This window comes from Metschnikowia bicuspidata (assembly GCF_001664035.1).
Source record: "Metschnikowia bicuspidata var. bicuspidata NRRL YB-4993 chromosome Unknown METBIscaffold_1, whole genome shotgun sequence".
NCBI lineage: Eukaryota > Fungi > Ascomycota > Pichiomycetes > Serinales > Metschnikowiaceae > Metschnikowia > Metschnikowia bicuspidata.
Window position 1 is genome coordinate 1,159,507 of NW_017387731.1, and position 27,720 is coordinate 1,187,226.

The 27,720-nt window shown below is 48.8% G+C and overlaps 4 protein-coding genes and 1 non-coding gene across 5 annotated transcripts; 4 read left to right on the forward strand and 1 right to left on the reverse strand.

The window, feature by feature from the left end:
• Window positions 1-91: 91 nt before the first annotated feature.
• On the reverse strand, window positions 92-2,671 carry CHO2 (phosphatidylethanolamine N-methyltransferase; the record flags this gene model as incomplete). The annotated part of the gene is made up of 1 exon (XM_018856939.1): window positions 92-2,671. One exon carries the CDS (start codon window positions 2,669-2,671, stop codon window positions 92-94), a length of 2,580 nt encoding a protein of 859 aa, XP_018713519.1.
• A 7,194-nt stretch (window positions 2,672-9,865) lies between these two features.
• MON2 (Mon2p) lies at window positions 9,866-14,530 on the forward strand (the record flags this gene model as incomplete). Its single annotated transcript, XM_018856479.1, has 1 exon — window positions 9,866-14,530. The coding sequence occupies one exon, from the start codon at window positions 9,866-9,868 to the stop codon at window positions 14,528-14,530; it is 4,665 nt and encodes a 1,554-aa protein (XP_018713520.1).
• A 1,209-nt stretch (window positions 14,531-15,739) lies between these two features.
• On the forward strand, window positions 15,740-19,183 carry CHS3 (chitin synthase; the record flags this gene model as incomplete). Its single annotated transcript, XM_018859367.1, has 1 exon — window positions 15,740-19,183. One exon carries the CDS (start codon window positions 15,740-15,742, stop codon window positions 19,181-19,183), a length of 3,444 nt encoding a protein of 1,147 aa, XP_018713521.1.
• A 2,693-nt stretch (window positions 19,184-21,876) lies between these two features.
• Window positions 21,877-21,969, forward strand: METBIDRAFT_t6. The gene has a single exon. It is a non-coding gene; the product is annotated as a tRNA-Arg (tRNA).
• Window positions 21,970-25,233: 3,264 nt separating this feature from the next.
• METBIDRAFT_76155 (uncharacterized protein) lies at window positions 25,234-27,396 on the forward strand (the record flags this gene model as incomplete). The annotated part of the gene is made up of 1 exon (XM_018858484.1): window positions 25,234-27,396. The coding sequence occupies one exon, from the start codon at window positions 25,234-25,236 to the stop codon at window positions 27,394-27,396; it is 2,163 nt and encodes a 720-aa protein (XP_018713522.1).
• Between the last annotated feature and the right edge of the window lie 324 nt (window positions 27,397-27,720).

The window sequence follows — 27,720 nt, forward strand, 5'->3', positions numbered from 1 at the left end:
CGTCCACTTCCATTTTATTTTATTGCTGTGTGCAAAGGCCAGCTGTGGCGAGTGCCCGCCGCCCGTACGTTCTATATGCTCTGCATTCGGACTACTGGTGTTTCTTGACCGCCAAGTCCTCGCCCTGTGCCAACTCGCTCAAGGCGCTTTTAATGTGGATCAATTTCAATGCCAATGCGGCGATCGTCAACGTGTTGTTCGACTCGTTATCGTTGTAGATGACAAACCGGTCGTTGACGTTGAGCCCGGTCGACTTGGAGATCAACCGCGCAATGCGGACGTACGTCTCCAACACATCGGGCGTCTTGGATATCACCGAATAAATAGGCGCGTTGCTGTCGCTGAACCCGTCACCGATCTTGCTGAAGATGTTGACACGCAACTTCTCTTCCAATACCGCAGCCTCCTCCTTCGCCACGGGCACGTCAATATATGTATACTTCAACTCAAAAGGCTCCGTGATAAATACCACGTCGTGCTTGCCGTCAATATGGTACCTGAACTCGAAAACCCCGTCTTCCCAGAATAACTTTTCGTCCCTGAACTCGATCGCGTCTGCCTCCTTGACGCCAGTCCACTGCCAGCGATTGTTCGAAGACACCAAAGTTCTATAGCGAGAGTACGACGTGTGCGTGATCTTGTACAAGCCAATCCAGTCCTTCGACGAGTGGCCAGCGGGTGCTGTAAAATTCACCGTAAGACAATCACCCACAGCCGCGTACGGAATTGAGCTGTTCCTCTTCTGAAGGCTTGAGATGCTCACGTGGTAATCGCTGTTGGCGAAATACTTGTTTTGTGACAACTCCGCCACATGTTTTCTCGAAAGCTCCACCTCGTTGTTCTTTGTCCCGAGCTCTTTAATGAACGTGTCGAAAGAGTCCATGAACATCGAACTGGTCCGTCTCTTTTTCAAAGGCGTAGAGTCCATCTGCGAAATCTTCTTTGACAAGCTCTCGGGCAAAAGATGTTTCTTGACGGTCTTGGTCACACCGGAGTCCTGGAGCACCTCTCTCTCGCCATATACGTTGATCATGTGGCTCTTTTCAATGAAGTTGATCCGAATGAAGTTGTTCAATACCCATAACACGCAGATGAACATATTGTCGAAAGTGGGCACCATCAACGTCAACCCCATGACACCGCACACCCCAAACACCTGCTCTGGGTTGTTCAAGTACCGGTACACACCGGCTTTCGTCAAGTGGGATCTCTGAGGCATCGAGGAAGACTTGGGCACAAAGAAATCTCCGTAAAACCAGCCAAAGTAGCCGATCAGATCGACGATAGATGTGTTGATCCACACCTGGGTGAAAATCAAAAGCAATCCCAAGAACACACGCAAAAAGAAGTAGTCGACATCTAGCACGTTGCCCACCTTGCGCCAGTTAATGACCTCGAACAAGTTCATGCCGAAGAATGCAGCGTAGGTCAAGTTGATTAACAGATTGTATAACACGGCAAAATTGTTCAACGACTTCTCAACGGGAACGTTGTTAGCAAGATACCACTTGCTGAAAAACTTGTACTTACTCTGCAAGATCAATACCACATTGATGGATACGCACTCCAAGGACTTGATGAGCACCGCCAAATAAAACAACACCCTACCCACGGCACCTGTGTTGGCTGCAGACCACGAGCCCAACACGGGGATCAAAAAAGCGTAGGTAAACACGTTGATCAAGTTGATGAGGTCACTGGAACGCAAGAAACTGAAGTTGGCCAAGCCCACGAGCGGCTTGCAGTTCTCGAAGTGCGTCAAGTCCTTGAGTTTGATGAACTTCATGAGACTGCTTTCGTTCAGCGAGGGCCCGTAAATCTTGTCGATGTGCGGGTTTTCAATGTAGTGCAAAAATACCATCTGCAAAAAGTGGCCGAATATCGCCACAGTCAAAACTGTGTACGACTTGGCGATCAACGCAAAACCGTAGTAGCCGATGTACCCTACCGAGTACATTGGGTGGGGGAACATCTCAAATACACCATCGAAAATCAAGTCTTCATTGTTGATCTGTCTAAAGAAGAAATCGCCCCAGTACCACGCATAGTCCTTGATTGTGTTGTGGGCGTTCACCTTGACCCAGAAATTGAAGACAATGAGCACCCCACCAACTACAAACCGCGTCCACGTAAGCCAAGCTGGTTGCCCATGTATAAACTGGTTGTTGTCTTGGGTACAGCAAGCCACAAAGAGACATACGAAAGTGGTGAAGTCTTGCATAAGGATCAAGTCGACGACCTTTCTGAAAATGAGCCACGTGTTAAAAGCCACGGGATACTTTTCAATATCGTATTCAGGGCCCATTTGGGACTGGACCTCTTTTTTGGCGATTCTCGAGACCAAGGAGCCGGATTTTTTAGAAAAAAGGCCCCATTTCTGACTGCACTTCACAAGACGCGAGCGCTTGGATTGCTGGCTCAACAAGAAGCCGATTCCAAAGTTATACGAGAGCCGCCAGAATATGTACAAGGCGACGAAAATACGCACTCTTTGTGCCGCGTCGGAAAACAAGTAGAACACGGCCAGGTTGGCCGCCAAGAAAACGACTATGGCGCCCTCGAACATCAGCTTCCTGACGGTTGGATCGAAAAGCGTCTTGACCATATCGTGCGTTTCGGGCACAGCAAAATGCTCGCCCGTGAAGGTGATACCTTTATGTGGCTGGACCATTTTAGCTGGGCTCTATATATATTTGCAACACTCGATGTTGCAGCCGGGGCTGTGGGGGTTTTCACTGGAAGTAGAAGCCACCTAGAGAAATATCAGGAACTAGCCGCCGAGGATTCGATGGTATTTTTGTTCTTGTCTTTTTGTTGTTTTCTTGACTTCAAAACAACGAGCCGGTCAATTCGTCTTTTCCAGTTGGGCTAGTACAGAATATTGGCGTTGTGTGGTTGAAACTGGGGGTTTGGAAGTCCGAATACCCACCAGTGTGCAGGTCTGGATCACTGTTCCAGAAAGCAAAGTCTAGACAAGCGAATCCTAAGGGTTCTGGGCTTGCAATAAGATTTTGATGTTTTCACACAGGCGAAAACGAGACGAGGCTATGTGAAGTGTGAGCCAAATGGCGAAAAAATGAACAGCTACTTAAGCGGAGTCTCCATAGCTAAGCCTTATATACGCACGCTGTGTGGACAACAAACGCATGTGAAAGTTGCGCGTGAACTTTTGGGCCGTGAGGCACGTGATGCGCCGGTGGAACACGCGGCGCTTCGATAGAAGGAAGAATTTTCAAAAGCGGCCGCTTCACAGATTGATTGGTGAATGTGCATATTTGAAAAGGCACAGATTTTCTGTGTCGTCAAGTACTTTTTGGTCCTGGCTCTGCCGAAGCTTATTCCAGATTTAGAATTTGAGCGGAAGTCTGGGGCCAAGACTCAGTTCCGATGCAAGAAGCCTGTTTTTAATTGGCTACTGTATCGAGTACTCACCGTAAGATGGGATAATCTTTTGATATCCAAGATTAATGTAGAGCTACATGGATCACAGTATAGTAGAAGTAAACAAACAAGACAAAATAAGCATAATGTAAGGGACTTAGATCACAGTTTCATCAGACAATACCTGCAGAGTATCACATATGGCGAAATATCTTTCATTTGATGCTAGAGTGGGTTTCTACTATATCCGTTGTGGTATTATGTATGGTAGAGATACACAAGTGTATTCCTGAATTCGTGAACTTTTTTATCGAACTTTTCTTTTGTAGCTTGTCTCTTGAGGCTGTCTGTTGAGCCCGTCAATCTTGTTCGCATCAGATACGTCAAATAGTCTTTTCTCCAGAACTGGGGATTGGACTCCTAAAATTCTGAAAAGCCACTTCAAATAACTTAAATTAATGCTTTTTTTTCCACGTGGATGCCAAATGGAAGGAACACATACAGCAATAACATAAACATAAGTGCAAACAATCTTTCTATTTGGATCAAGAATTATGGGGAAATTACATACCCTCATTAGCAGATACTAATTCTGCATCAAAAAGGTTCACTGCTTCCTGAAACTGTAGATAATAGTGTCAGCTCTTTGAATTCATGCGTTCGCTTGAGCAAGCTTTCCCACTGACATTTCCAAGTTAAGCACAAATACTTACGTTTTCTCCACAAATTCAATATTTTCCTCTATCAGTTAGATCACTGCTTCGGTCTGCTCTTTACTTTTATGTAGATCTACTATAAGCTTTCGAAAATAATAAACCATGTTTATCTTCTCCTATCTTATCCCTAGTTGTCTGAGTGTGATTTGTGAAGACCATATCCGAATATGCACAATGAAAGTACATGTTTCGTGAAGCAGCGTGGCGTATTAATTTCAGCGATACCAGTACATTCAATATAGATAAGAGATGCTTGGAAAGACCGAACTTTCTACTAGCTATTGTTTTCTTTGGATCTGATCTAGTTCAATATCTTTCGCAAGCTTCTATTCTTTCGCATTGGCTTTCATTCGGCCCTCACTCGCAAGACGGTCAACACAAATTAAACAAGCACAGAATCACATCAAAGTCTGATATCTAAGAAGTTTCGGATAAACACGACCTTCAAAAAACATTCAGGAAATTTTAGAAATCTCTCAGTTCGTGTTCGATTTACTGTGTGAGTTTCGGTATCTCGCAATTTCGCACTACAGTAAATCATACTTTGTAGATTACAGACTTGATTCCAGAATATTTATCACCCAACCAGCTGTTCATTTTTTTGTGATCATAAAACCTCCTAAACCAAAACACTTTGATGCTTCGTGCTTTTAAGTGGGTCCGGGCAGCTTTTTATTCGGGCATAGCTTCAAGGCCCGATATACTTGGCAACCAGGGTCACGTGTTCCAGGCATGTCTATGTCACTACAAGCTATTATAATACCTAAACTTGACACAAAAACTTTGTAAGTCACTGGCTTTATTACTATATGAGTATTTGCTGGCAAAAGTCTTTCAAAAGGGCAATGAAAATTACTTTTGAGAGGCTTTGAAGCAAGTTCGCCATCCAAAGCTGCTCCCTCTACGTAATTGACTCTCGGATTTGCTCTCACAACAGTGTTGTACCATAATCTTTTCTTAGTCTAGTTTCTAGATCAGATGCCTTGTATGGTCATAGATTTCTTAAATAGTGGTATTCTTTGAGCATCAGCACCGTGCAAAGATCTTGATACTGGCCTGAAGCCCCGAGAAGATTCTGTCGGTTTTAAGACTCAAGTTTACACACGAATTTCTGATTTAGCAACAGCTCGCCGTCATGTCATAAAAAAAAGGAAATGTATTTTCAAGAAACTTATATGTGTAGTACACCACAGAGCGTGGAATTAGTCCCTTCAAAACATCATGTTAATTACCCAGATATCACTAGATTCAAGGAGCTAGGAATCCGTGAAAGTCTGCGGAGCATGAGAGACATGAGTGATCCCATGGACCTTAACTCAAATTTTGCTTCGCACGGACTTTGTGTGTGCACAAGAAGTACGGACTTCTTTCTTTTTCGGCACCGGTTGCAAATATTGGCATTAGCTTGGGAAAGTCTTTTAAATAATCCGCAGGAATTGTGATTAAAGGTAGGCCAGGTAAACAACGACATGTTTAGAATCCTGGGGTAAGTGGAAGAAAAGACGACGATAAATTAAGAAAAAAATATGTGACCGGGAGACAGGTTCCGGTCAAAGAAGCTCTCATCCATTGAAGGTTTAGAAACCCCACTTGAGATGGCTCGGAGCCTCCTTCTAAAAAGGCAGAGTTGACATTGAGTCTGAATTCAATGCCCCCTGTTATATAGGATGTATAACAGAAAAGTCTGTCTTGTCACAAGGTGCGATGAATTCTGCAAGGGGCCATATCTCAGTCTTCTAAGGCCAAGTACTGGGCGGCCTCACCAACTGCGCGCGGCTATTTTTCGCACCCATTTCAATACTGTTCCATGGTGTAAAGAGCCCCGGATTTCCAAGCAAGTTGGAGAACGAAGGCCCTGGAAACAAGTGTTATTGATAAGTTAGATCAAAGAGAAGATATAGGTGGCAAAATTTCCCATAGAACTCAGGGACCATCATTTAATTGGGAGATCTCACGACAATGATACATCCAAGGTCTGCAAATGACCACCGAATATTCATCCACGCCTCCAGTTAATTATCAAGCATTTATCTCGGCATCAATTGACCACCTTTACTAAAAGTTCCTCACTATAAGAGATGTGTGGATGGTACTGTGTTCTATCACGAAGGCGCTTATAGTGTCCTATCACGGAGGCGCTTATAGTGCTCAGCCCCACCCGAGACGTCGCAGCAGTTAGTAATTTTTTTTGAGTTGGGAAGAGATTGCAGCTTCCACTGTGGGTTTGGGAAGTTTCACCTCAAGAGGCATGCTTTAGCCAGGATTTTGGGTGCCTGGGACGGCCAAAGTACAGGTATACATAATTTGTGGTGGCTATTATTGGCTAGCAGCCGGCTTGATTATTTGTATGTAAGATGACTGAGCTCTAGTTTTAAGAGGCCCTAGGGCAACTTCATGGTTCCTTCATGGCCCCGTGGTTTTTTCTGCCACGTCGCGAATTTATTGACAGTACTATGTGTTGGGGAAGTCACTCTTTGAACGAGCCATTACCAGAGATTCACTAGGATTTCCACCCTCAACAATGTGGAGCGTCTTGACCAGGACTTGTGACGAGTCCCGAAAGCCATACAGTATTTATCCAGCAATAATTCTTTGGATATGTTTTCAGAAATTAATCACCAGAGAAACCCAGACTCACCAGCAGAGAAAACCAGATACACTACGCGATGCATCCGTCCTCGAAACCATCCACTCCATGCTTGCCTGGGATCTACAACTCCCTTTCAGCCCCACATTCATGGCCAAAGAAACTCCCCGAGTCATTAGAAGAAAGAATATATGCACGGTTTACCACAAGAATCACCAAAAAAATGAAGTGTACATCACCCGGCTTTCCATCGGCAATCACCTTGGCTTCTCACGCACCATCAATACATCACGAAGGGACCCCAAGAGCACGAATAGTGCTTTGAGTCCAACAGATCACCATACTGATCCCCAAAATGGCCACCAAAGCTTGGCCAGAAGCTCAATTGCTTGCCCCAAAGTATAGGTCCCTGGTAAAGTACCGGGTATATACCAAGAAAACCAGCAGCTCACTAATTCACCAATCGTCGACCGACATTCATAGCCATAGAAGTAGCCGAGTCATGAAGGAACATTCCCATAGCCCCACCAGCATCACCTAAGAAATAGAATATGTCTGTTCAGCACCAACAGTCGCCCACCAAGAAAGAGAATTCCCAGCTCATACCGCCCCGTCACTTCCTGCCCGAGAACAGTATTCTTAAACACCCACTACCAAATATTATGAGAACATTGTTAATTATAATGTTCATTAACGCTTTCGTGTGGCTATTTGAATGTTTGAAATCAGTTCAATCTAATTCTTCGACTATGAAATATAGTTCAATATGGTATGAATTCTGTTTGTTCATTGAATTTAAATCCAAACTTATATGTAATTGCTATTATCAATTGAATTATTATAAGAGCAGCACCGGCACAATGAGGTATTTGAAACTGTTTTTAATTTGAGTATGAGCGTTTTGAATTATAATACGATAGGCACGGCAGACATATAATACACATATAATAGAGATATATAAATGTTTATTTGACTATCGAGTATAGTTCAATATGACATGGATCCTGCATTGTTCATTCCGTATATGTGCATCCGTTGAGTTATTATAAGAGCAGTGCGGAGATAGTGAAGTATTTTTTAAAGTGATTATAATTTGAATGCAAGGATTCTGAATTATCACATAATAAGAAAGGCAGATATATGATATAAAAGGAAGACAGATATATAGTAGAGATGTGATGGAGACTCTTATATATACATTCGACTCGAGTATGGTTCAACATGGTATGAATTCTGCTTGTTCAGTAAATTCCATTTCAAAGTCATATGTAAGTCGCTATTATCCATTGAGCTGCTGTAAGACAGCGCCGGCATAATGAAGTAGTTTGAAAGTGTTTATAAAGCGTTTTGATTTATGATATAATAATGACAGCGGATATATAATGGAAATTATAGAGATATAATAGAGATATAATAGAGATATAATAGATATAATAGATATAATAGGGATATAATATGCATTTCTGATATTGTGAGTTCCGTCAGATATTATTTTGAACAGCCCATGAAATATTCTCTCGGGTTTCAGGGGATCCTGTGACGTGACCTCTAGTTAAAGTATATAAAGGTGGGAAAAAATTCCAGTAGGGTTCCGGAGAAACCAGTGATCAAAAAGTAATACATAACCCCTATGTCTCGTGGATTTTCTATAAGAGCAGAGATCTAATCGATTTGTAATAGAGATGTAGAGAAGATATATAGTGGATAAATTTAGAGATATAATAGGGATATAGTAAAGATATAGTAAAACTATAGTGGAGGTATAGTAGAGATATAATGGATATACAGCAGAGATGTATATAATACAGATATAGTAGAGATCTAATAGATATAATAGATGTAATAGATATAATATATATGTAAGAGATATAGTAGAGATATAATAGAAATGTAATAGAGATATAGTAGATATACAACAGATATTATAGATATACAGTAGAGATAGAGTAGATTACAACAGATGTTATAGATATACAGTAGAGATATAGCAGATATATAGTAGAGACATAGTAGAGATATAGTAGAGATATAGTAGAGATGTAGTAGAGACATAATAGAGATATAGAAGAGACATAATATATATATAGTAGAGATATAATAGAGATATGGTGAAGATATAGTAGATATAGTAGAGATACAATAGACATATAGTAGAGATATAATAGAGATAGTAGAGATAGAATAGATATACAACAGAGATATAATAGATATATAAAAGACATATAGTAGAGATAAAATAGATATAAAAGATATATAGTAGAGATATAATAGATATAAAAGATATATAGTAGAGATAAAATAGATATATAGTAAGGATATAATAGAGATATAGTAGATATACAACAGAGATATTATAGATATACAGTAGAGATCTAGCCGATATATAGTAGAGACATAGTAGAGATATAGTAGAGACATAATGGATATATAGTAGAGATATAGTAGAGATGTAGCGAATATATAGTAGAGAAAGAGTAGAAACATAGTAGCAATATAGTAGAGATAATAGAGGTAATACAGATATAACAGACATATAATAGATAATAGAGATGTAATAGATATAACAGATATAAAGAGATATAGTGGAGTCATAGTAGATATATAGTAGAGATCTAGTAGAGATATCGTAGAGATATAGTTATACAACAGAGATGTAGTAGAGACATAATAGAGACATAACAGAGACATAATAGAGACTTAATAGAGACATAATAGAGACATAGTAGAGACTTAATAGATATAAAACAGAGATATATAGTTATACAACAGAGTTTTAATACATATAATAGATATACAGCAGAGATATAGTAGATATATAGTAGATATATAATAGAGATATAATAGAGATATAATAGAGATATAATAGAGATATAGTAGAGATATAATAGAGATATAGTAGATATATAGTAGCGATATAGTAGAGATATAATAGAGATATAGTAGAGACGTAGTAGAGATAATAGAGATCACAGAGATACAAGACACTCAAACGTATATACACGGCTTCCTATACCAACCAAAGGTAATGAAGGCTGACCCCCACCGCCATACGCAGCCGCACACGTGACCCGCGCACGTGACGCGCGCGCGCACCGCACTAAATGCCACCACCCCAGACTCCCTGTAACCGCCAGACTACTCCCGTTCTTTCTAAAATTCCCCACCCACACCTCCCAAATCCATGGCGTCGGTCGCACACGTGACCCCCGACTTGGCCGCGCTCTCCGCAGAGGCCCGGCGCCGCCACCCGGCCGTCCGCGCCGCCGTGGAATCCGCGCAGGCACTCGCCAAAACGCTCCCCCCCTCGGCCCCCGTGGGCCTCTCGGAACAAACACAAAGCGTGATGTGTGCCCCCTTTCTAGCCGCCTTGGACACGCGCAGCACGCGCGTGGTGCAGGCCGCGCTCCCCGCGCTCGCGCGGCTCGCCATGGCCGGCTCGTTGGCCGACGCCCAGACCGCGGCGGCTATCGCCTCGTTGTACGCGCTCGACGCCGCGTCGCAGCCCGTGGACACGCAGTTGAAGATGCTCCAGACGCTCGGCGCGTTGGCGCACGCGCCCGCGCGCGAAAGCGCGGCGTTCGTGCGGCTCGTGGCCGTGTGCTCGCGCTTGGGCGGCTCGCCCAGCGCCGCGGTGGCCAACACGGCGGCCGCCACGCTCCAGCAGGTGCTCGGCGCGCTCTACGACGCGCTCCGCGGGCACACGGCGGCGGCCGGCGCCGCCCTCACGGCCGCGCGGCTCTCGCCGGGCGACACGGCCGTGCCGGGCGCGGCCGCCGGGCCGTTCATGCTCGACGAGCTCGAGCTGCGCTGCTTCCACGTGGCCGAGGACCTCAGCCGCGCGTGCGTGGGCGCACGGCCCGTGTTGATGGCGGACCGCGACATCCGCATCGCGCCCGCGGCCGCGCTCGAGGTCTTGGAGAACATCGTGGCGCTCAACAGGCTGGTGTTCCGCGCGCGGCCCGAGTTGCAGGCCGTGCTTGCGCAGCGCACCGTGCCCGCGCTCTTGGCCGTGCTCCGCGCGCCCGAGCCGGCCTACCCCATGGTGGTGCGCGCGCTCCGGCTCGCGCAGGCCGTGGTGTCGTGCGGTACCGCGGGCGTGGCCGCCGAGTCCGTGCGGCTCTTGGCCGCGTGCAACCGCATGCTCTGCGGCGGCGCGGCCGCGGCAGCGGCGGGCGCCCCGGAGCACGCCCCGGAGTGCACGGCCTGGGAGAAGGCCCTCGTGGCCGAGACCTACCACGCGCTCTGGAGCAACTTCGCCACGGTGCGGGCGCTCTGCGCGCACGGCGGCCCGGGCGTGGCGTGCGCGGCCTTGGCCGCCATGGACGCGTTCTTGGAACGCGACTTCGCGTCCCACTTCGCGCCCTCCGCCGTGCCGGCGCCGGGCGGCCTGCCTTCCAGCGCGCCCAACACGCCCATGTTGGACCACTTGGACCGCACGGACCCGCCCGCGCGGCTCCCGGAGCTCTACGCGCCGCACGTGGTGCTCCGCGCCGTGCTCGGCTTCGCGGACGGCGTGTCCGCGTTTGTCTTCGGCTTGTCCGCGGGCTCCAGCGCCGCCAGCCTCGAGGCGGACGTGGACTTCGCCACCGCGCTCAACGCGGCCGTGTTCCGCGTGCTCCTCCGCCTCTTCCTGAAGTTCCTCCGCGGCCCGTGCGACCCGGACAGCTTCCACCTGGTGGTGCGTGCGCTCCAGAGGTACACGCACGCCGTGGGCTTGCTCGGGCTCGCCGCGGCGCGCGACGCCTTGCTCGGCTTGTTGGCCGCGTGCATCGTGGAACCCGCGCCCGCGGAGGACGCGAAGCGCGGCAGCGCGGCCAACTTGCTTGCGCTCGGCGAGTCCCTCGTGGAGTCGCTCAGCAGCACGCTCCCGCCGTCGTTCGCCGCCGCCAGGACAGACGCCCCGGCCCCGGCCGCTGCGCCGCTGCCGAGACAGCCCGCGCGCTCCTTCAACTCGCGCCAGGTCATCTGCCTCCGCGCGTTCTCCAACTTGGCCGTCCTGCTCGGCCTGACGCTACAGGGCTCCTGGCGAATCGTGTGGGCCACGCTCCAGTGGGTCAGCTACTTCTTGAAGGGGCCGGACGCCCACGGCTCGCTCTCCCGCCTGAAGGCCCCGACGGACCTGGCCAGCCCCAAGTTGAGCGCCCAGGACCTCGCGGGGATCAAGCACTCCCACGACAAGTTGCTCGAGAGCCTTTGCGAGTACCAGTACGGGCCGTTCTGCGAGGTCTACTCGGTGCTCACCGAGCTCTATTGCGAGGAAGATTTCCCGCCAGACAGCGAGGGCGCAAGCCGCGTTGCCCTCTGCCCGTTCAACAGGAGCTATTTCTTGGACATGATCTTCACGCTCGCCACGCTTGACTTCAAGAACTTTGCGCTCATTGACAGCGACCTCTGGCCAATGACCTCCGGCTTCTTCGAGCGCTTGGCCACCGACAGATCCTTGGCCCCGCAAAGACGCGTTCACATTGCCGAGTGTTACATGTCCATCATCAACAAGGTGACGCGGCAAGGCTTCAAAGCAGACAAGGACACTCGCGTGTCTGCAGACAGATCTCTTGACGCGTTGCTCGGCTTTCTTGAGAAGCTTCTACAGCCCGGGCGGGCGCATGAACTCATCACCTTGAGCTGCGAAACAGAAATGCACTTGTCTGTTCTCGTCACCTTGCATGGCCTCATTGACGACTACGACAGGTGGTACCAAAATTCCTGGGATGCGGTGTTCAAGATACTCAAGACGGCGTTTATCAACACCGAGGAAGACACTTTGCAAAGCACTAAACTCGTCGAGAAAATCGTCATGCTCATCTCTACCTCGTTCGGCTCCTTTAAAATGATCTTGGACGAGTTTTTGTTGACATTGCCTTTCAATCAGCTCAAGTCTCTCATCGACACGCTCATGAAGTTCTGCTCTCAGAAATACGACCTCAACATATCGTTCAGTTCAGTAAGCTACTTCTGGTTGATCAGTGATTGCATTCACTCAAACATGGCCAAACACGGAGAAGCAAGGGATGCAGTCCAACTCAACTCCATCGAGAACATGCACCAGCTCGAGGATTTGCTCCAGAATGCTACTCAAGGGACCCCGGAGCTCTACCAAGCTTTGAACATATACCTTCTTGCTAAACTTTCTCACATTTCTGCAGACGAGAGAAATCAGGTCAGGGAAGGTGCGATACAAACACTATTTCAGATTTTGGACGTCCAGGGGGAAGACACGCAGTCTTGGCAGCTCATATATCACATCGTGTTCCCTGAGTTGTTGGACTTGGAAAGAATCGACCCGCTGGCTGAGACGTTTTCAAAGAAGAATTCCTTGCCAAGCTTGAACTTGATTCTATCTGGCTTGGTCTCAGTTTACGCAAAGTTCGTCATAAACTTTGATGACGACAGACCGATTTATCATGAGTTCTGGACAAAGTTCATTGAATACATGGGGGAGATGTTGAAAATGAGATGGCTCGAGCTCAACCTGAATGTCTTCCAATCTTTTCAGGACGTTCTTCTTTCCTTGCGCGGCGCAAAGAGGGTTCCAAAATCGATCATCACATTGCTCTTTGATTTCTGGGTTTCTGTTCCTATAGACTACGACTTTGTAAAGCCCGAATACCAGGACTCGTTGGCTTTGTTCAATGATTCCTTCAAGGATCTCTATAATTTGATGAAAGACGACTTCGCTATCACGGAAGCAACCCAGGTTTTGGGCGTCTTGAACAAATGTGCAAGGTATCCTGTTTTAAAGCCAGGCACCAGTGACACGCCCAAACCTTCAAAGTTGCAAAGCGTTGTCATTGAAAACCTCAAGTTGATAGACAAGAATGACGACAACGGAGAAATCCAGGCCACCGTTATCCAACAACTAGCACAGATCTCTGCGTTTCCCTACGAAATCAAAAGCAGAATCGAGGCCAAGTTGAAGAGCAAGTTCGAGGGGAAATTGAAAATCCCCAGTTTTGTTGCTGTGGGCCAAATGGCTTTCGAGTGTATTTCTCCCAAACTAGCACAGGTTAAGAACTTGAAAGTGCTTCTCCAAGAGGACAGGTTGAGGCGCATGATGAATGACTTGCTAAATATCGTGCGGAATAGAGCTCAAGGTGTGCCAAGCGACACAAAATGCCAGTTGTGGACTAGGTGCAATGAGTTGATATTGAGCTTGGCAAACAGACTTGTCCATGAAAATCTTCAGGATTTCGAGGACGACACCACAATATGGGAGGTGTTGCTCGAATGTATCACGGTGACTTTTGAAGAGAGCCGTGACGAGAAAGCAAATGTAGCCCAATACGAGGCGCTTGCAGACATTGTACTTCCTGCTTTCTTCGAGTCAAAGCAAGATGAATTGATAGATCAGTTTGTGCAGAAACTATATTTCAATTCCTACGTCTACAAAGCTAACGAGACAGAAAATGAGTTGATGGGCCACGGGGATGAATACGACGCGTTGACGAACTACCAGTTTGAGAGCGTTTTTGGGACCACGGCAAAGATCGAGACGGAGGCGAACCGTCAAATCAGGATGAAGTGCTTGAAGGAGTTGTTCCGTATTGCATCCACCGGTGGGAGGAGCGCCCAGGCTGCGCGAGAATATATTGCAATCAGGGCAGCGTTTTCTATTCGCCGATTCATTGCAGATGGGAGACTTCTGGGCCAAAGGCCGCTTCCTCAAGTCCAGGAGGAAGAGCTCATGCAAGTTTTGGAGGGATTTGTCATGATGGGACAGGCATTCGAGGCCAAGCGGATGCACGGTCTAATGAAGCTTTTAACGCGGAGCGTGGTATATGCGGATCGAGTCCAGGGCATGAAGGACGCCATGCAAAAAGTCTTGCAATTGGGAATAGCGTCGTGAAGACGAGGTTGGCTATACAGGTACTCGTGGCGTGATGATCAAAAATACGAGCAGACGATGGTCTGGACAATCAACAGAAATGGGAATGTCTGTTGCGCAGGATGATTTACGATGTTTTGGCGCGGGACATCGGGCTGGCCGGCAAATGGTGTTAAAACACAAAACAATTCTTTGGATAGTTCTTTGGGCACGCCAGCCCTGGAGCTCCCTTGGGAAACAGATAATGACGAATTTTTTTTGTTGGTGCCTATCCTCACCATGTCAATGTACGCGAGAGCACCAGCGTGGAATGCTTAGAAATCGCGGCGCAAGCAACGCCAGCCCGGTCTCCCATGATCTGGACCAGCCCCATACTAAATATAGAACAGGCACGCCCCCGGCACGTGACCGTCGCCTCGATGCGGGCCTGCACATGCGCCAAAGAAGCGGCGGCCCCAACAAGAAAAAACGCCTGTCCTCCAAAGTCGCCCAACCCCAAAAGTGTGAACTAGGCCGGTTGGATATCCGAAGCACCCAGTTTTTCCTTTCCTCGGATTTTGTTATCGTCACTTCGCAGTTTCTGATACGCCTGGACCCGTGGCCCTGCATCCCATCCTTCAGAATAGTCAGCACCCAGCAAGGCGCCTGAAAAAGAAACCTGGCCCGCCAGAAAAGGAAACCGGTGTTTGTCTCCGCATACATCCCGAGTTCAAAAAACACACCAAACGCCGGAATCCCGTCAATCCCTGACAGGCGTTCCGAAACCACTTAGTAAGGGAAGTACGCCGAGCAGGAATTTCCGAGGCTAAGCCACGACCACAGACGCCTCTTTGTGAACCAGATCGCAGCTGTTGGGAGAAGCCATAACGAGGCTTGATTTTGCACGTGTTTCGAAGCAAGTGTGAAAAAAAAGTGTGAAAGTACAAAGCGGCAGTTTGTTGCAGAGCGGTTTCGGACCAATTGCTGAAACAGCGTCTGCCCAGATCAAAGAGATTTCAGCGACAGCTGAACAGCTTTGTAGTTGAGTTTTCAACAGGAAATCGGGCACACCCTGAATCAGATCCCTGGATCAGCCAGCCCGAGCCAGAGCAAGACGACCAATTCGGGCCAGCCACAAAACCGAAATATAGTGGACAGCGCTGAAACAATCAGCACACCCCGAGGCCCCTCTAGACCGACCACAGATCCAGGTCACGTGAGCAGCACCACCCCTCTATCCAGGACCCCACCATGTTACCCCCCAGCTCCCTGAAGTACCAGGAGTTCGACCCCGAGGCCGGCGACATGGGCCGCAAACGGTCGCTCGTGCGCCCCGAAAGACAGCGCTTGGACAAACACAACCCCCGCTTCCACTATGCGCAGGTGGCGTCGCAGGAGGCCAGCCACCTCAAGATCCAGCCGGCTGCGTCCGGGCTCGACCCGGCGTTGCCCGAAAAAAGGCACTCTGCCACCACCGGCAGCGAGGAGGACGAGGGCATTCCGCTCATCAACATGCCGTCCGGCTCGCCGCGCAAGGGCAAGGAGATCTTTGGCCTCAACGACGAGAAGCTGCCGCGGAAAGCCGGCACGGCGCTGCCGCAGGACAGCAAGCCCGGCGACAAGCGGGACATCTACTTCTGGAAGGTGTACGCGTACGCAATCACGTTCTGGGCGCCGCCTCCGCTCTTGAGTCTCTGCGGCATCAAGGGCAAGTCGCGGCAGTTTGCGTGGCGCGAGAAAATCGCGTTGATCAGCTGCATTCTCTACATCGGCGCGTTCGTGGCGTTCCTCACGTTCGGCTTCACGCGGACCGTGTGCCCGGCGCAGGGCATCAAGATCCGCAACGGCGAGGTGTCCACCGCGTACCTCATCATCAACGGGCGGGCGTATGACTTGAGCAGCTCGGAGCACCCGGCCGCGGCCGGAATCTCGGCCGGCTCCAACGTGTTGTACCCTCCGACCAACGCCGGGGGCATGGACGCGTCGTTCATGTTCCAGAACGTCAACGGCAACTGCAAGGACTTGATTGTGCCGCGCGACAACTGCTCCATTCCCTACGAGGGCTCCGAGTTGGCGTGGTACATGCCGTGCCGCGTGTTTGACCAGTTTGGCACAACGGAGGTCAACACCACCGTCAACTACTACAGCGGGTGGGCGTGCCACACTTCGCTGCTTGCGCGCGAGACCTACTACTCGCTCGAGGTGGACGGCGACGTGTTCTTCACGTGGGACGACATCAAGAACTCCACGCGCAACTTGGTGGTGTACGCCGGCGCCGTGCTTGATCTCGACCTCATCGACTGGATCCTGGGCGACGACGTCACGTACCCGGACTTGTTCAACCAGTTGCGCGACGACGACTCGTTCAAGGGCCACGACATCTCGATGGTGTTGTCGAGCTCCGACGACCGCCAGGCCGCCAAGTGCCTCGCGGAGATCATCAAGGTGGGGGTCATCGACTCCGAGACCATCGGCTGTATCGCGTCCAGCATCGTGTTGATCGTGGCGCTCGTGTTCATTCTCCTGGTGGTGGTGGCCAAGTTCTTGATGGCCTGCTACTTCCGCTGGGTGATCTCCACCAAGCAGGGCCTGTCCATCACCACCAGCAAGGCCATGGCTGCGCGTGAGCGCGAGATCGAGAACTGGGTCGACACGCCCAACGCGCAGGCGCCGCTCGCTGGCGTGGCCCTGACCTCCCGCGCCGACTACCGCACTCAGAAAACCAACCGCCAGAGTGTGTTCTTCAAGAACCCGTCGCTCGCCATGATGGTGGCCCCGGTGCCGGACTCGGACGCGCATAGCCTGCTTGCCAACTCCAAGTACACGACCATGGGCACCCAGGCCGCGCTTCTAGGCCGCCAGAAACGGCTGCGGGCGCCGCGCTCGCGGTCTGTGATGCTCGCGCCAAGCAGACATTCGTCCGTAGACATGTTGTCCCGCCCCATGTCGTCGCTCAACCCGTTCGAGAACATTGAGGAGGAGGCTGTCTTCGGCTTGGCCGCGGAAATCATCCACCCGGACGTCGTGCCCCAGCCGCCGGTGGACCACCAGCCGTTTGGCTACCCGTTGGCCCACACCATCGCGTTGATCACCGCGTACTCCGAAGACCACGAGGGCTTGCGCACCACCATGGACTCCGTGGCCACCACGGACTACCCAAACTCGCACAAGTTGATGCTCGTGGTCTGCGACGGGTTGATCAAGGGCTCGGGAAACGACAAATCCACGCCGGAAATCGCGTTGGACCTCATGACCGACTTCTGCGTGCCCAAGGAGGACGTGCAGCCACTCTCGTACATTGCCGTGGCGCAGGGCTCGAAGCGCCACAACATGGCCAAGGTTTACTCCGGCTTCTACAAGTACGATGACGCGACGGTGCCACCAGAGAAGCAGCAGCGCGTGCCCGTAATTACCATTGTCAAATGCGGCACGCCTGCCGAGGCTGGAGGTGCCAAGCCAGGCAACCGAGGCAAGCGCGACTCGCAGATCATCTTGATGTCGTTCTTGCAGAAGATCACGTTCAATGAGCGTATGACCGCTTTGGAGTACATGTTGCTCGAGTCGACCTGGCGCATCACGGGGCTCATGGCTGACTTCTATGAGCTTGTGTTGATGGTGGACGCAGACACGATGGTGTATCCGGACTGCATGACCCACATGTGTGCTGAGATGGTCAAGGACCCGATGATCATGGGCTTGTGTGGCGAGACGAAGATCGCCAACAAGGCCCAGAGCTGGGTCACCGCCATTCAGGTGTTCGAGTACTACATCTCTCATCACCAGGCCAAAGCGTTTGAGACTGTGTTTGGAGGTGTCACGTGTTTGCCGGGCTGCTTTTCGATGTACCGAATCAAGGCCCCGAAGGGTGACAAGGGCTACTGGGTGCCGATCTTGGCCAACCCGGACATTGTCGAGCGATACTCGGACAATGTTGTCGACACTTTGCATAAAAAGAACTTGTTGTTGTTGGGGGAGGATCGGTTTCTTTCGTCGCTCATGTTGAGAACGTTTCCAAAGAGAAAACAGGTTTTCGTTCCCAAAGCCGCGTGCAAAACTATTGTTCCAGATAAGTTCAAGGTCTTGCTCTCGCAGCGTCGGCGGTGGATCAACTCGACTGTGCATAACTTGATGGAGTTGGTGTTGGTGAACGACTTGTGTGGAACGTTCTGTTTCTCCATGCAGTTTGTGATTTTCATTGAGTTGGTGGGCACGTTGGTGTTGCCCGCAGCCATTTCCTTCACGATCTACGTCATTGTGTATGCCATCATCTCAACGCCCACACCGGTGATGTCGTTGGTCCTCTTGGCCATTATTTTCGGGTTGCCGGGTGCGTTGATTGTGATCACAGTGTCCTCCATCAAGTACGTGATGTATTTCTTCATCTACCTCATCGCGTTGCCCATCTGGAACTTTGTTCTCCCAACATACGCCTACTGGAAATTCGATGATTTCAGTTGGGGTGAGACGAGAACCGTCATTGGCGACAACGGCGAGCACGGCGACACAGAGGGTATTTTTGACTCCTCTAGCATCACCATGAGAAGGTGGAGAGAGTGGGAAAGAACCAGAAGACAGGAGAACCTAGGTGCCATTGCTGCCCCCGGTGCCGTGTGGGATCCAGCCAACCTACAGAAAGATACCAGCTACTCTGATGAATCGACAACTTCAGAGGCTCCTCGTGACAGAAGTATCTAGCTCCATGGGGCAATCACATGTGGTATGAAGTGAGCGAAACATCAATGCTGCGCTAGACGAACTGGCCTCCTCTTATAGCTCTGCAAAAGTGCAATCTGCCCTACGCAGGGCTCGAGCGCCCAGAATCATTATTCATACATTAAATCTAGTACCCATATTATACACGTGAAAGTAGAAGTGAAAAGTCGTCACGAGACACGTGATCGACAAGAGGAAGTGCCATTCGGTCGCACCCCGCCTAATTAGTCAGAATTTGTCACTGTTTAAATTCACAGACTGGAAGAAGAGTCTTCGGACTTGAAACTCAGAGCAGAAGACGAGGAACGAGATTCCATGCTGTGCTGCTTGAATTTCTTGAGCCGCCACGTGATTGAGGGCTTGTTGAGGGAGGGCTTGAAAGCCGAGCCAGGTGTCGATAAAGCGTCCAACATTGTAGTATGAAACAGTATTTAAAAGTGATAGAATAGATGGTACATGAGAATGTGGGGAGGGGGGCATGAGCCAGATTATAAAGGGCCAAATATTCGTAAATCAGAAGGGGTGATGTCATGCATAATTGCTTTGTTAGTGAGCGTATATGTAAAAGCGCAGACTTCATAGCTGGATGTGCACTCCACATGCATACTTGCATGTGCATATTTTTCGTGCACATCCATAATTCGCTTGTATTTCGGCAAGTCTGCACAAAAAACTACTTGCATTTCGTACATACAGGAAAACCTTATTCGAAAAATTTGAGGCGATGCCAGCGCCTTCCCCTATATAGTAAAGTTTATTTGCATACAATTGTCAGATGGACTTTATTATCGTGCTTTTGGGCTTAAGCACCTGGGATTAGTCTCAGAATTTGGTGTCAAAAAGCAACAGAGAACCAGAGATCCCGGGGAAATCTAGATCGAAACTGATAATTCTCATCTGATACGCCGTTGTGCAATGAGCGAAAATCACTTGGAAGATCCAGAAAAGGCTTTGCAGGTAGCGACGCGTCCAGCATGACGTATAATTAAGCGCCCCATTGACGAGAGAACCGTCACCAGGGATGCAGACAATTGAATGAAGCGAGAAAGCAAGCCTCTACAAACATATTTTTTTTTTTTGTACTTCAGTATGTTGTCACATATCAAGCAGTGTCTAAATTTTTTTCAATGACACAGGCTTACCATATCGGGTTGATTTTTGTTCTGGAATAGATGTCAGGTTGATCAGAAAAATACTGTGCGGTAGGGGAGAGGGGTAGACACAATTCCAGCATAAACGAGAAACCTAGCTGCAAGCACATTGTTGTCAGAAGACTACAATAAAACGCGTCTTGCATGCCGGTTAAGTACGGAAGACAGACTATATGCAAATCAGTACTGAAAGTAGATAACACCTTTTCACCGACGGGGCTTGGGGCTGTTGAAATGAGGGATTTGCATACGGCCTCAAAGAATGTTTTTTTTTTCGGTGGAGCAAGCAAAGTTTGGAAGTATGTATCGTTTGACCAAAGTGATTTGCTTTCCAATATTTCGTGTGTATCTTCTTGATGTTTGCTTATTTCCTGGTACATATCACGGTCAGACAATCGGTAAGTATTTCACGCACACATTGTCAAAATTCAGTTATAAATGCCCCCTTGAGATATCTCGGCGCATGCTGATAGGTTTCCTATTCGGTGGCGCAAATATATTTCCGCGGCGCAAAAGCGAGACGCATCCGCGACTTTTTCCCGATCCTCGGAGTTTTGTCTTAAAAGGGCAACATGAAGTGTACAGGACAACAGAGATCTGATTGAGACAAGAGATTATCCGTATTTCCCAAAGGGGTAAAATTATACAACCAATCTTGACCTCGCGTTCTGGGTTATTTTCTTGTGCTGGTATCATCTCACTGGTTTCTATTGGCAACTCTCCTACTAATTGTAATTTTGTTGGATGTGTCTGAGATGAAGTTGTAACTGGATTAAAAAAATAGCCGTATTTTTGTAATAAATTCATCTGATAAGGCAACAATACGAGATGATATATTAGAAATCTTCAGCTGGCCGTCAAATATTTGCCTTCTCTGTGGTCTCCTGGTGGGAGCTTGATTAAGTTTCGATTGTTAAGTCATTGATTCCTGGGCTATTTCTCCCGGAAATAGTCGCTTCAAAGTAGCAGGTTGAGAACGTCTTAGGTGCTTACTTCCGATGTGACTCTGGGGGGATGAAAAACCCCACATCTAACATAAAAGCATAAATAAAAAAACCCCAGATCACAATATTGGCTCAGGTGAAAAGGCGCGAGCACCAATTCACGAAGCCTCCCCTCAAAAGACTTCTGCCCAAGACCAATTTCAACCACTAAAATAATATTAATTAAATTTCATCAAACATCCTTTATAAAAACTACTCAAGGTTTCTTAGCTCGGCCCGCCCCCTTCCGTTGGTCACGGCCTGGACGGTCCTCATGGCCCGTATCTGTTTACGTATTGGATATTACGCCATCGACTCCTAGGATAGGTCTCCTGTAAATATTTTTTTTTTTTTTTGGTTATTTTTTTTTGGTAGCTAGCCTCTCCCTTGACCGCATTGAAGCCTGCATTTGAACCGTGACTCCATTGTAGGCCCACTTTGAGTTCCTCATTCTTCCCCATCAGAATATCATATTTCAAGAGCTATACACAATATTTATCAAAACAATGTATACTTAAACATGCCACAACTATCAGCTTCGTTCCTCATGGCCCAATGGTCAAGGCGTCTGGCTACGAAAGTAACCACTTCTGTTGGAACCAGAAGATTCCAGGTTCGACTCCTGGTGGGGAAGCTACTTTTTTACGTCCCAGATTGGGGCTGATGAATAAGTTTATGTCTAATGAATCATTTACCGTGAGCGTGTCATAGATCCATTTTTTTCTGATCTTTGGATTTTTTTGTTCATAGCGAGGAATAAATCAGGGAAATAATCGCTGACGATTCGACCCATCAAAAAGGCTTGATGATTGTGCGATAGTGCATGTTGTAGCAGCATGGATATTACCTAATTTGGATATGAATGGTGAGGCAAATTGACTACAACTTCTTTCAAAAGAAAATGTCAAAGAGATAAAAAGCTACTTTTTGATGAGAAATTCTTCTGCCAACATGCAATCCGAGAAAACAAGAAATTTAGTAGTCCACAACAAAAGGACACTGGTGTAGTATTTGGTAACAAACATTCTTGATCCCACGAGTTTGAATAGCCTGTGTTTTTGAATGTAGTTGTGCATTGGAAAGCCAGTAATGACCTGAGTGTAATTATCTTGCATGAAGATGCACGTTTTTGACCATTTAAATTGTATGCGTGATGTCTGGTCCGACAGGAATCATGTGTCGACTTCTATAATTGTTGTTGTAGTATACAAGCTCGAAGATCCTTCGCAATCAAAGGCTGTGCGGCGGATTGTTTTCATGAAGTTTTGATTAGGGCTTCAGTCGAATTCGTTCTGTTGCAAAAATCCAGGGTGCTTTGGTGTAAAACCCTTGACAATACCAAACCGCTGAGACTTTAGATTGCCAAATTCATCAAATGGCCCAGTTTCTTAGAAGGATTATCAGTGATTCAAAAGATTTACTGATTTAGTATCAAAGGAACTGTCTTGATGACTGAGTGTGGATTCTATAGATGAATTGTTGTGGAGGCCTGATTCTGTGAGTTTCTATCCTTGTTTTAAGAAGATATTCTGGGGCAAATAATATAGTGATTGAAAGGTCAGTTGCTACCAGGTACATTTTTGGGTGATCAAAAGGAAACACGAGGCTAGAAGGAGGGGACCAGATATGAAAAGTATGAGATGACACAGTCACTTCTGAGCGAAAACAGACTGAAAGAATGAGTTGAAATAAGACCAGCTCTCAAAAATACGTGTAGCAGCTTATAGCATGATTTATTTCTCTACTTGCAAATCTGTCTCCCAAACGTGATTGCAACAAAAGTATATGGCCACAGAGCTCTCTTAGGATCGCTATTTCGCAGAGATTTTGGGACTGTTTTTTGGAGACCAGTAGTTAAGCAAGAGTGGAGTGCAAGACATGTGAGAGCTATTCCAAAGAGATCTTACAAGACATTTGGGAATTGGTACATGTCCAATTGATTTTTCCAGGAGGTCAAGTCTACGTAGTTGACAGCATCTGACGTTTGAGCCATGAAACCAATGCACACAGTCTTTAGTGTCCGATCAAGCTGAAAGAAGGGGGTTCTTTACGACAAAGCACATATCACATATATACGTGAATGAGCCCTTATTTCAGCCTATATGTGTATATTATGGTTATGTTCCGTCTCAGAAAGCCCCATTCCAATCAGGCAAATTCCTACCTCTGATTCCCTGGCATGCTTGGAGATTTTTGTACGCAATGAATGAGCGCCGCTTTGAGCAGAACAGCTGTGAGCTTGGAAGTCACCAAGTACCAAGATTTAGGCTGACACCATGTTGAAGAACAATGTATATCAGGCCCATCTGCCAATATGCTAGTCTTGTATAACGGACCGATACACAATAACGGAATCGACCCGTGAAGCAGTCCAACCTGAATCTCAAGTATCCGAAATACCCATCGTCATCCCCTGGACCCATATACCTAGTTCGAAAGTCAACTCAAGCAACGGAAATGCCTCATGTGCTTTTCTTATCGATCTCCGCAAATAATGCGAGAAATTTCAACTAATATTGGGTCCGGCCAACAATTCCACGGAGAGTCTAATGAATAGATATGGTTTGCTGCTTCGATCTTCCAGATATACATCAAAAGACGCGGCGAGTGGGAGGAAGTGAACTTCAAAAGTCCCCCTCGTTCATCTGAGTTAAAGTGACTACTACAAGAGAATATTCTAGCTGATACCAAACAGCTTGAACAGACGCGGCTAAAAGGACTTCTCAGGCTGTGACTAATGAGAGGGACGCATGCGTTTCAGTATTGGGCACGTATTAGGAAGCTGACTAGAGGCTATCATTTTCTGGTTCAGGCTTAAATCAGATGGATCCCCGAAAGCTGCATATCTCAGATCTCCCTCCTCCAGTATAGACTCATGTATCACGTTTCTCATGAGCCTCGGTGAGTTTTATTAGGCCACATATATATGTGTATCGAGTGCAAATTCTATGATTCTATGTTCATCTGCGATGTCGACCAGTATTTTTAACATGCCTGCGTTATATGTCCTATATAGCACACGCCTTATATTCTTCAACCTTATGTCCTTGTGAGGCTTGATAATAAATAACTATGACGTTCACTATAATCCTGTGATTTCTTTGAGCCCAGTTTGCCCTGAAGCTCTCATACTGATTCCCTAATACCCTCCTTAGGATTGTATTCTGCTCTTATTAGAGTTCCATACTACTCTTTTCAGAATTCCATACTGGTTTCATAATTCGCACTACTCTCACAAGAAGAGCACAGTACTTCTATGTATTCCATGCTACTCTCATAATTCCAGACACTCCTTTAAATTCCAAGACACTCTCATTCCAATCCCCGACTACTATCACAGCAATTCCGTAGTGCGCTCATCATTCCATGATACTTTCAATTCCACAATGCTCTCATAACTCCACACTACTCTTATATGATTCCACACTGCTTTTATATTGTTCCATACTACTCTCATAATAATTCCACACTACTCTTATATGACTCCACACTACTCTTATATGACTCCACACTACTCTTATATGACTCCATACTACATTTATATGGTTCCACACCACTCTCATAACTCCACACCACTCTCATAACTCCACACTCTAATAACATCTCCATGCTCCCACAACTCCACGCTCCCATAACTACACCCGCCCACCAGCGCGGCCTGCACACAGTGGCGCCCGGCCGCGCGCCCAAAATTTTTCCCACATCAACTCCATTCTTCTTCCCCCTCCATCACTTCTTCTGCCCTTGCAACCCCGCCACCCGCCTCGAACCCAGCATGATCAGGAGCGTGTTCACAGGCGGCGCCCGCGGCATGGCCCGCGCGGCGCGGCCCGCGCAATCGCGGGCGTTCTGCGCCTCCTCGCCATGGAGAAACGCCGGCGGCAACGACCTCGCACAAATGCCACAAACGTACGAAGAGGAGAAGGTGCTCATCGACGAGATCAACAGCAAGCTAAGCGCCAAGGACCTGGCCAGCGCCGCGCGGTTGCGCAACATCGGAATCTCCGCGCACATCGACTCCGGCAAAACCACCTTCACCGAGCGGGTGCTCTACTATACGGGCCGGATCAAGGCCATCCACGAGGTGCGGGGCCGCGACTCGGTGGGCGCCAAAATGGACCACATGGACCTTGAGCGCGAGAAGGGCATCACCATCCAGTCCGCGGCCACGTACTGCCTGTGGGAGAAGGACGGGCAGGACTTCCACTTCAACTTGATCGACACGCCCGGCCACGTGGACTTCACCATCGAGGTGGAGCGTGCGCTCCGCGTGCTTGACGGCGCGGTGCTCGTGGTGTGCGCCGTGAGCGGCGTGCAGTCGCAGACGGTCACGGTGGACCGCCAGATGCGGCGCTACAACGTGCCGCGCGTGACGTTCATCAACAAGATGGACCGCATGGGCGCCAACCCGTTCCGCGTGATCGAGCAGATCAACTTGAAGTTGAAGACGCCCGCCGCGGCGCTCCAGGTGCCCATCGGCGCGGAGGAGAACTTGCGCGGCGTCGTCAACGTCATTGACCGCGTGGCCATCTACAACGAGGGCGCGCAGGGCGAGGAGTTGAACGTGACGCCCGACATTCCCGCGGACTTGGTGGACTTGGTCGAGGAGAAGCGCCAGGTCTTGATCGAGACGCTTGCCGACGTCGACGAGGAGATCGCCGACATCTACCTCGAGGGCGAGGAGCCGTCCACAGAGCAGATCAAGCAGGCCATCCGCCGCGCCACCATCGCGCGCCGCTTCACGCCCGTGCTCATGGGCTCCGCGCTCGCCAACAAGGGCGTGCAGCCGGTCTTGGACGCCGTCGTCGACTACTTGCCGCAGCCCAACGAGGTCTTGAACACGGGGCTCGAGCTCGTTGCACACGAGGAGAAGCCCGTCAAGTTGATTCCCTCGTCCACCGAGCCCTTCGTGGGCTTGGCCTTCAAGTTGGAGGAGGGCAAGTACGGCCAGTTGACGTACATCCGCGTGTACCAGGGCAAGTTGAAGAAGGGCGCGTACATGAACCACGTCAAGCTGGGCAAGAAGCTCAAGATCTCCCGCTTGGTGAGAATGCACTCCAGCGACATGGAGGACGTCGACGAGATCGGCGCGGGCGAGATCTGCGCCACCTTCGGTATCGACTGCGCCTCGGGCGACACCTTCATCGGCCAGGGATCCGCGAAGAACATCACCATGAGCTCCATGTTTGTGCCTGACGCGGTCATCTCCTTGTCCATCGAGCCAAAGGTCAAGGACAACGGCAACTTCTCCAAGGCCATGAACAGGTTCCAGAAGGAGGACCCCACCTTCCGCGTGCGCTACGACCCGGAGTCCAAGGAAACCATCATCTCCGGAATGGGCGAGTTGCACTTGGAGATCTACGTCGAGAGAATCAAGCGTGAGTACGGCGTCGACTGTGTCACGGGCAGACCCCAGGTCGCCTACCGTGAGGCCATCACCACGGCCACCGAGTTCGACTACACCCACAAGAAGCAGAGTGGTGGTGCGGGTCAGTTCGGTAAGGTCATGGGTACCTTTTCGCCCGTCGAGGGCGAGAACCAGTTCTCGCAACACGTGGTTGGCGGCCGTATCTCCGAGAAGTTCTTGTTTGCGTGTCAGAAGGGGTTCGAGGACTGTTTGGAGAAGGGTCCTTTGATCGGTCATCGTGTTTTGGGTGTGCACATGCATATCAACGATGGTCAGTCTCACATGGTCGATTCCTCTGAGTTGTCGTTTAGACTCGCTGCCCACGGTGCGTTCAAGCAGGCTTTCTTGAAGGCCAACCCGGTCATCTTGGAGCCCATCATGACCGTCGAGGTCAGTGCGCCAAACGAGTTCCAGGGTAACGTCGTCAGTTTGGTCAACAAGCTTGGTGGTATGATCATGGACACTGCCAATGGGCAGGATGAGTTCACCATCACCGCCGAGTGCTCGTTGAACTCCATGTTTGGCTTCGCCACGTCCTTGAGAGCGTCCACTCAGGGCAAGGGTGAGTTCTCTTTGGAGTTCCTCAAGTACGCCCAGACCTCGCCTCAGTTGCAGAGAGAGTTGATTGCCGAGGCCGAGAAAAAGAGAAAGTAGCTTGTATATAGAGCCCCGCTGCGCCTGTGCTGGGATATAGATGCATGGGGCAAGCGGCAAATAGACATTCGTGTATTTAATTCCATACTTGTTTGGGACATAATTGATTTCTGTGGCCGAGTAGGTTGTTCGACGGCTCCACGCGTCACCGAAGGTGCCTGTATTGGTGCATTCATGTCCCAAGCCAGGCTCGTAGTCTTTCTGCAAAGTTCAGAGAATATCGATAATTAGCTTCCGAGAATCCGAAACATGAACGGTGGGACAACCACTGATTCACGAATCGGCGTTAGTTGGTTCTTCCACAGGTCAAATCAAATTACTGTT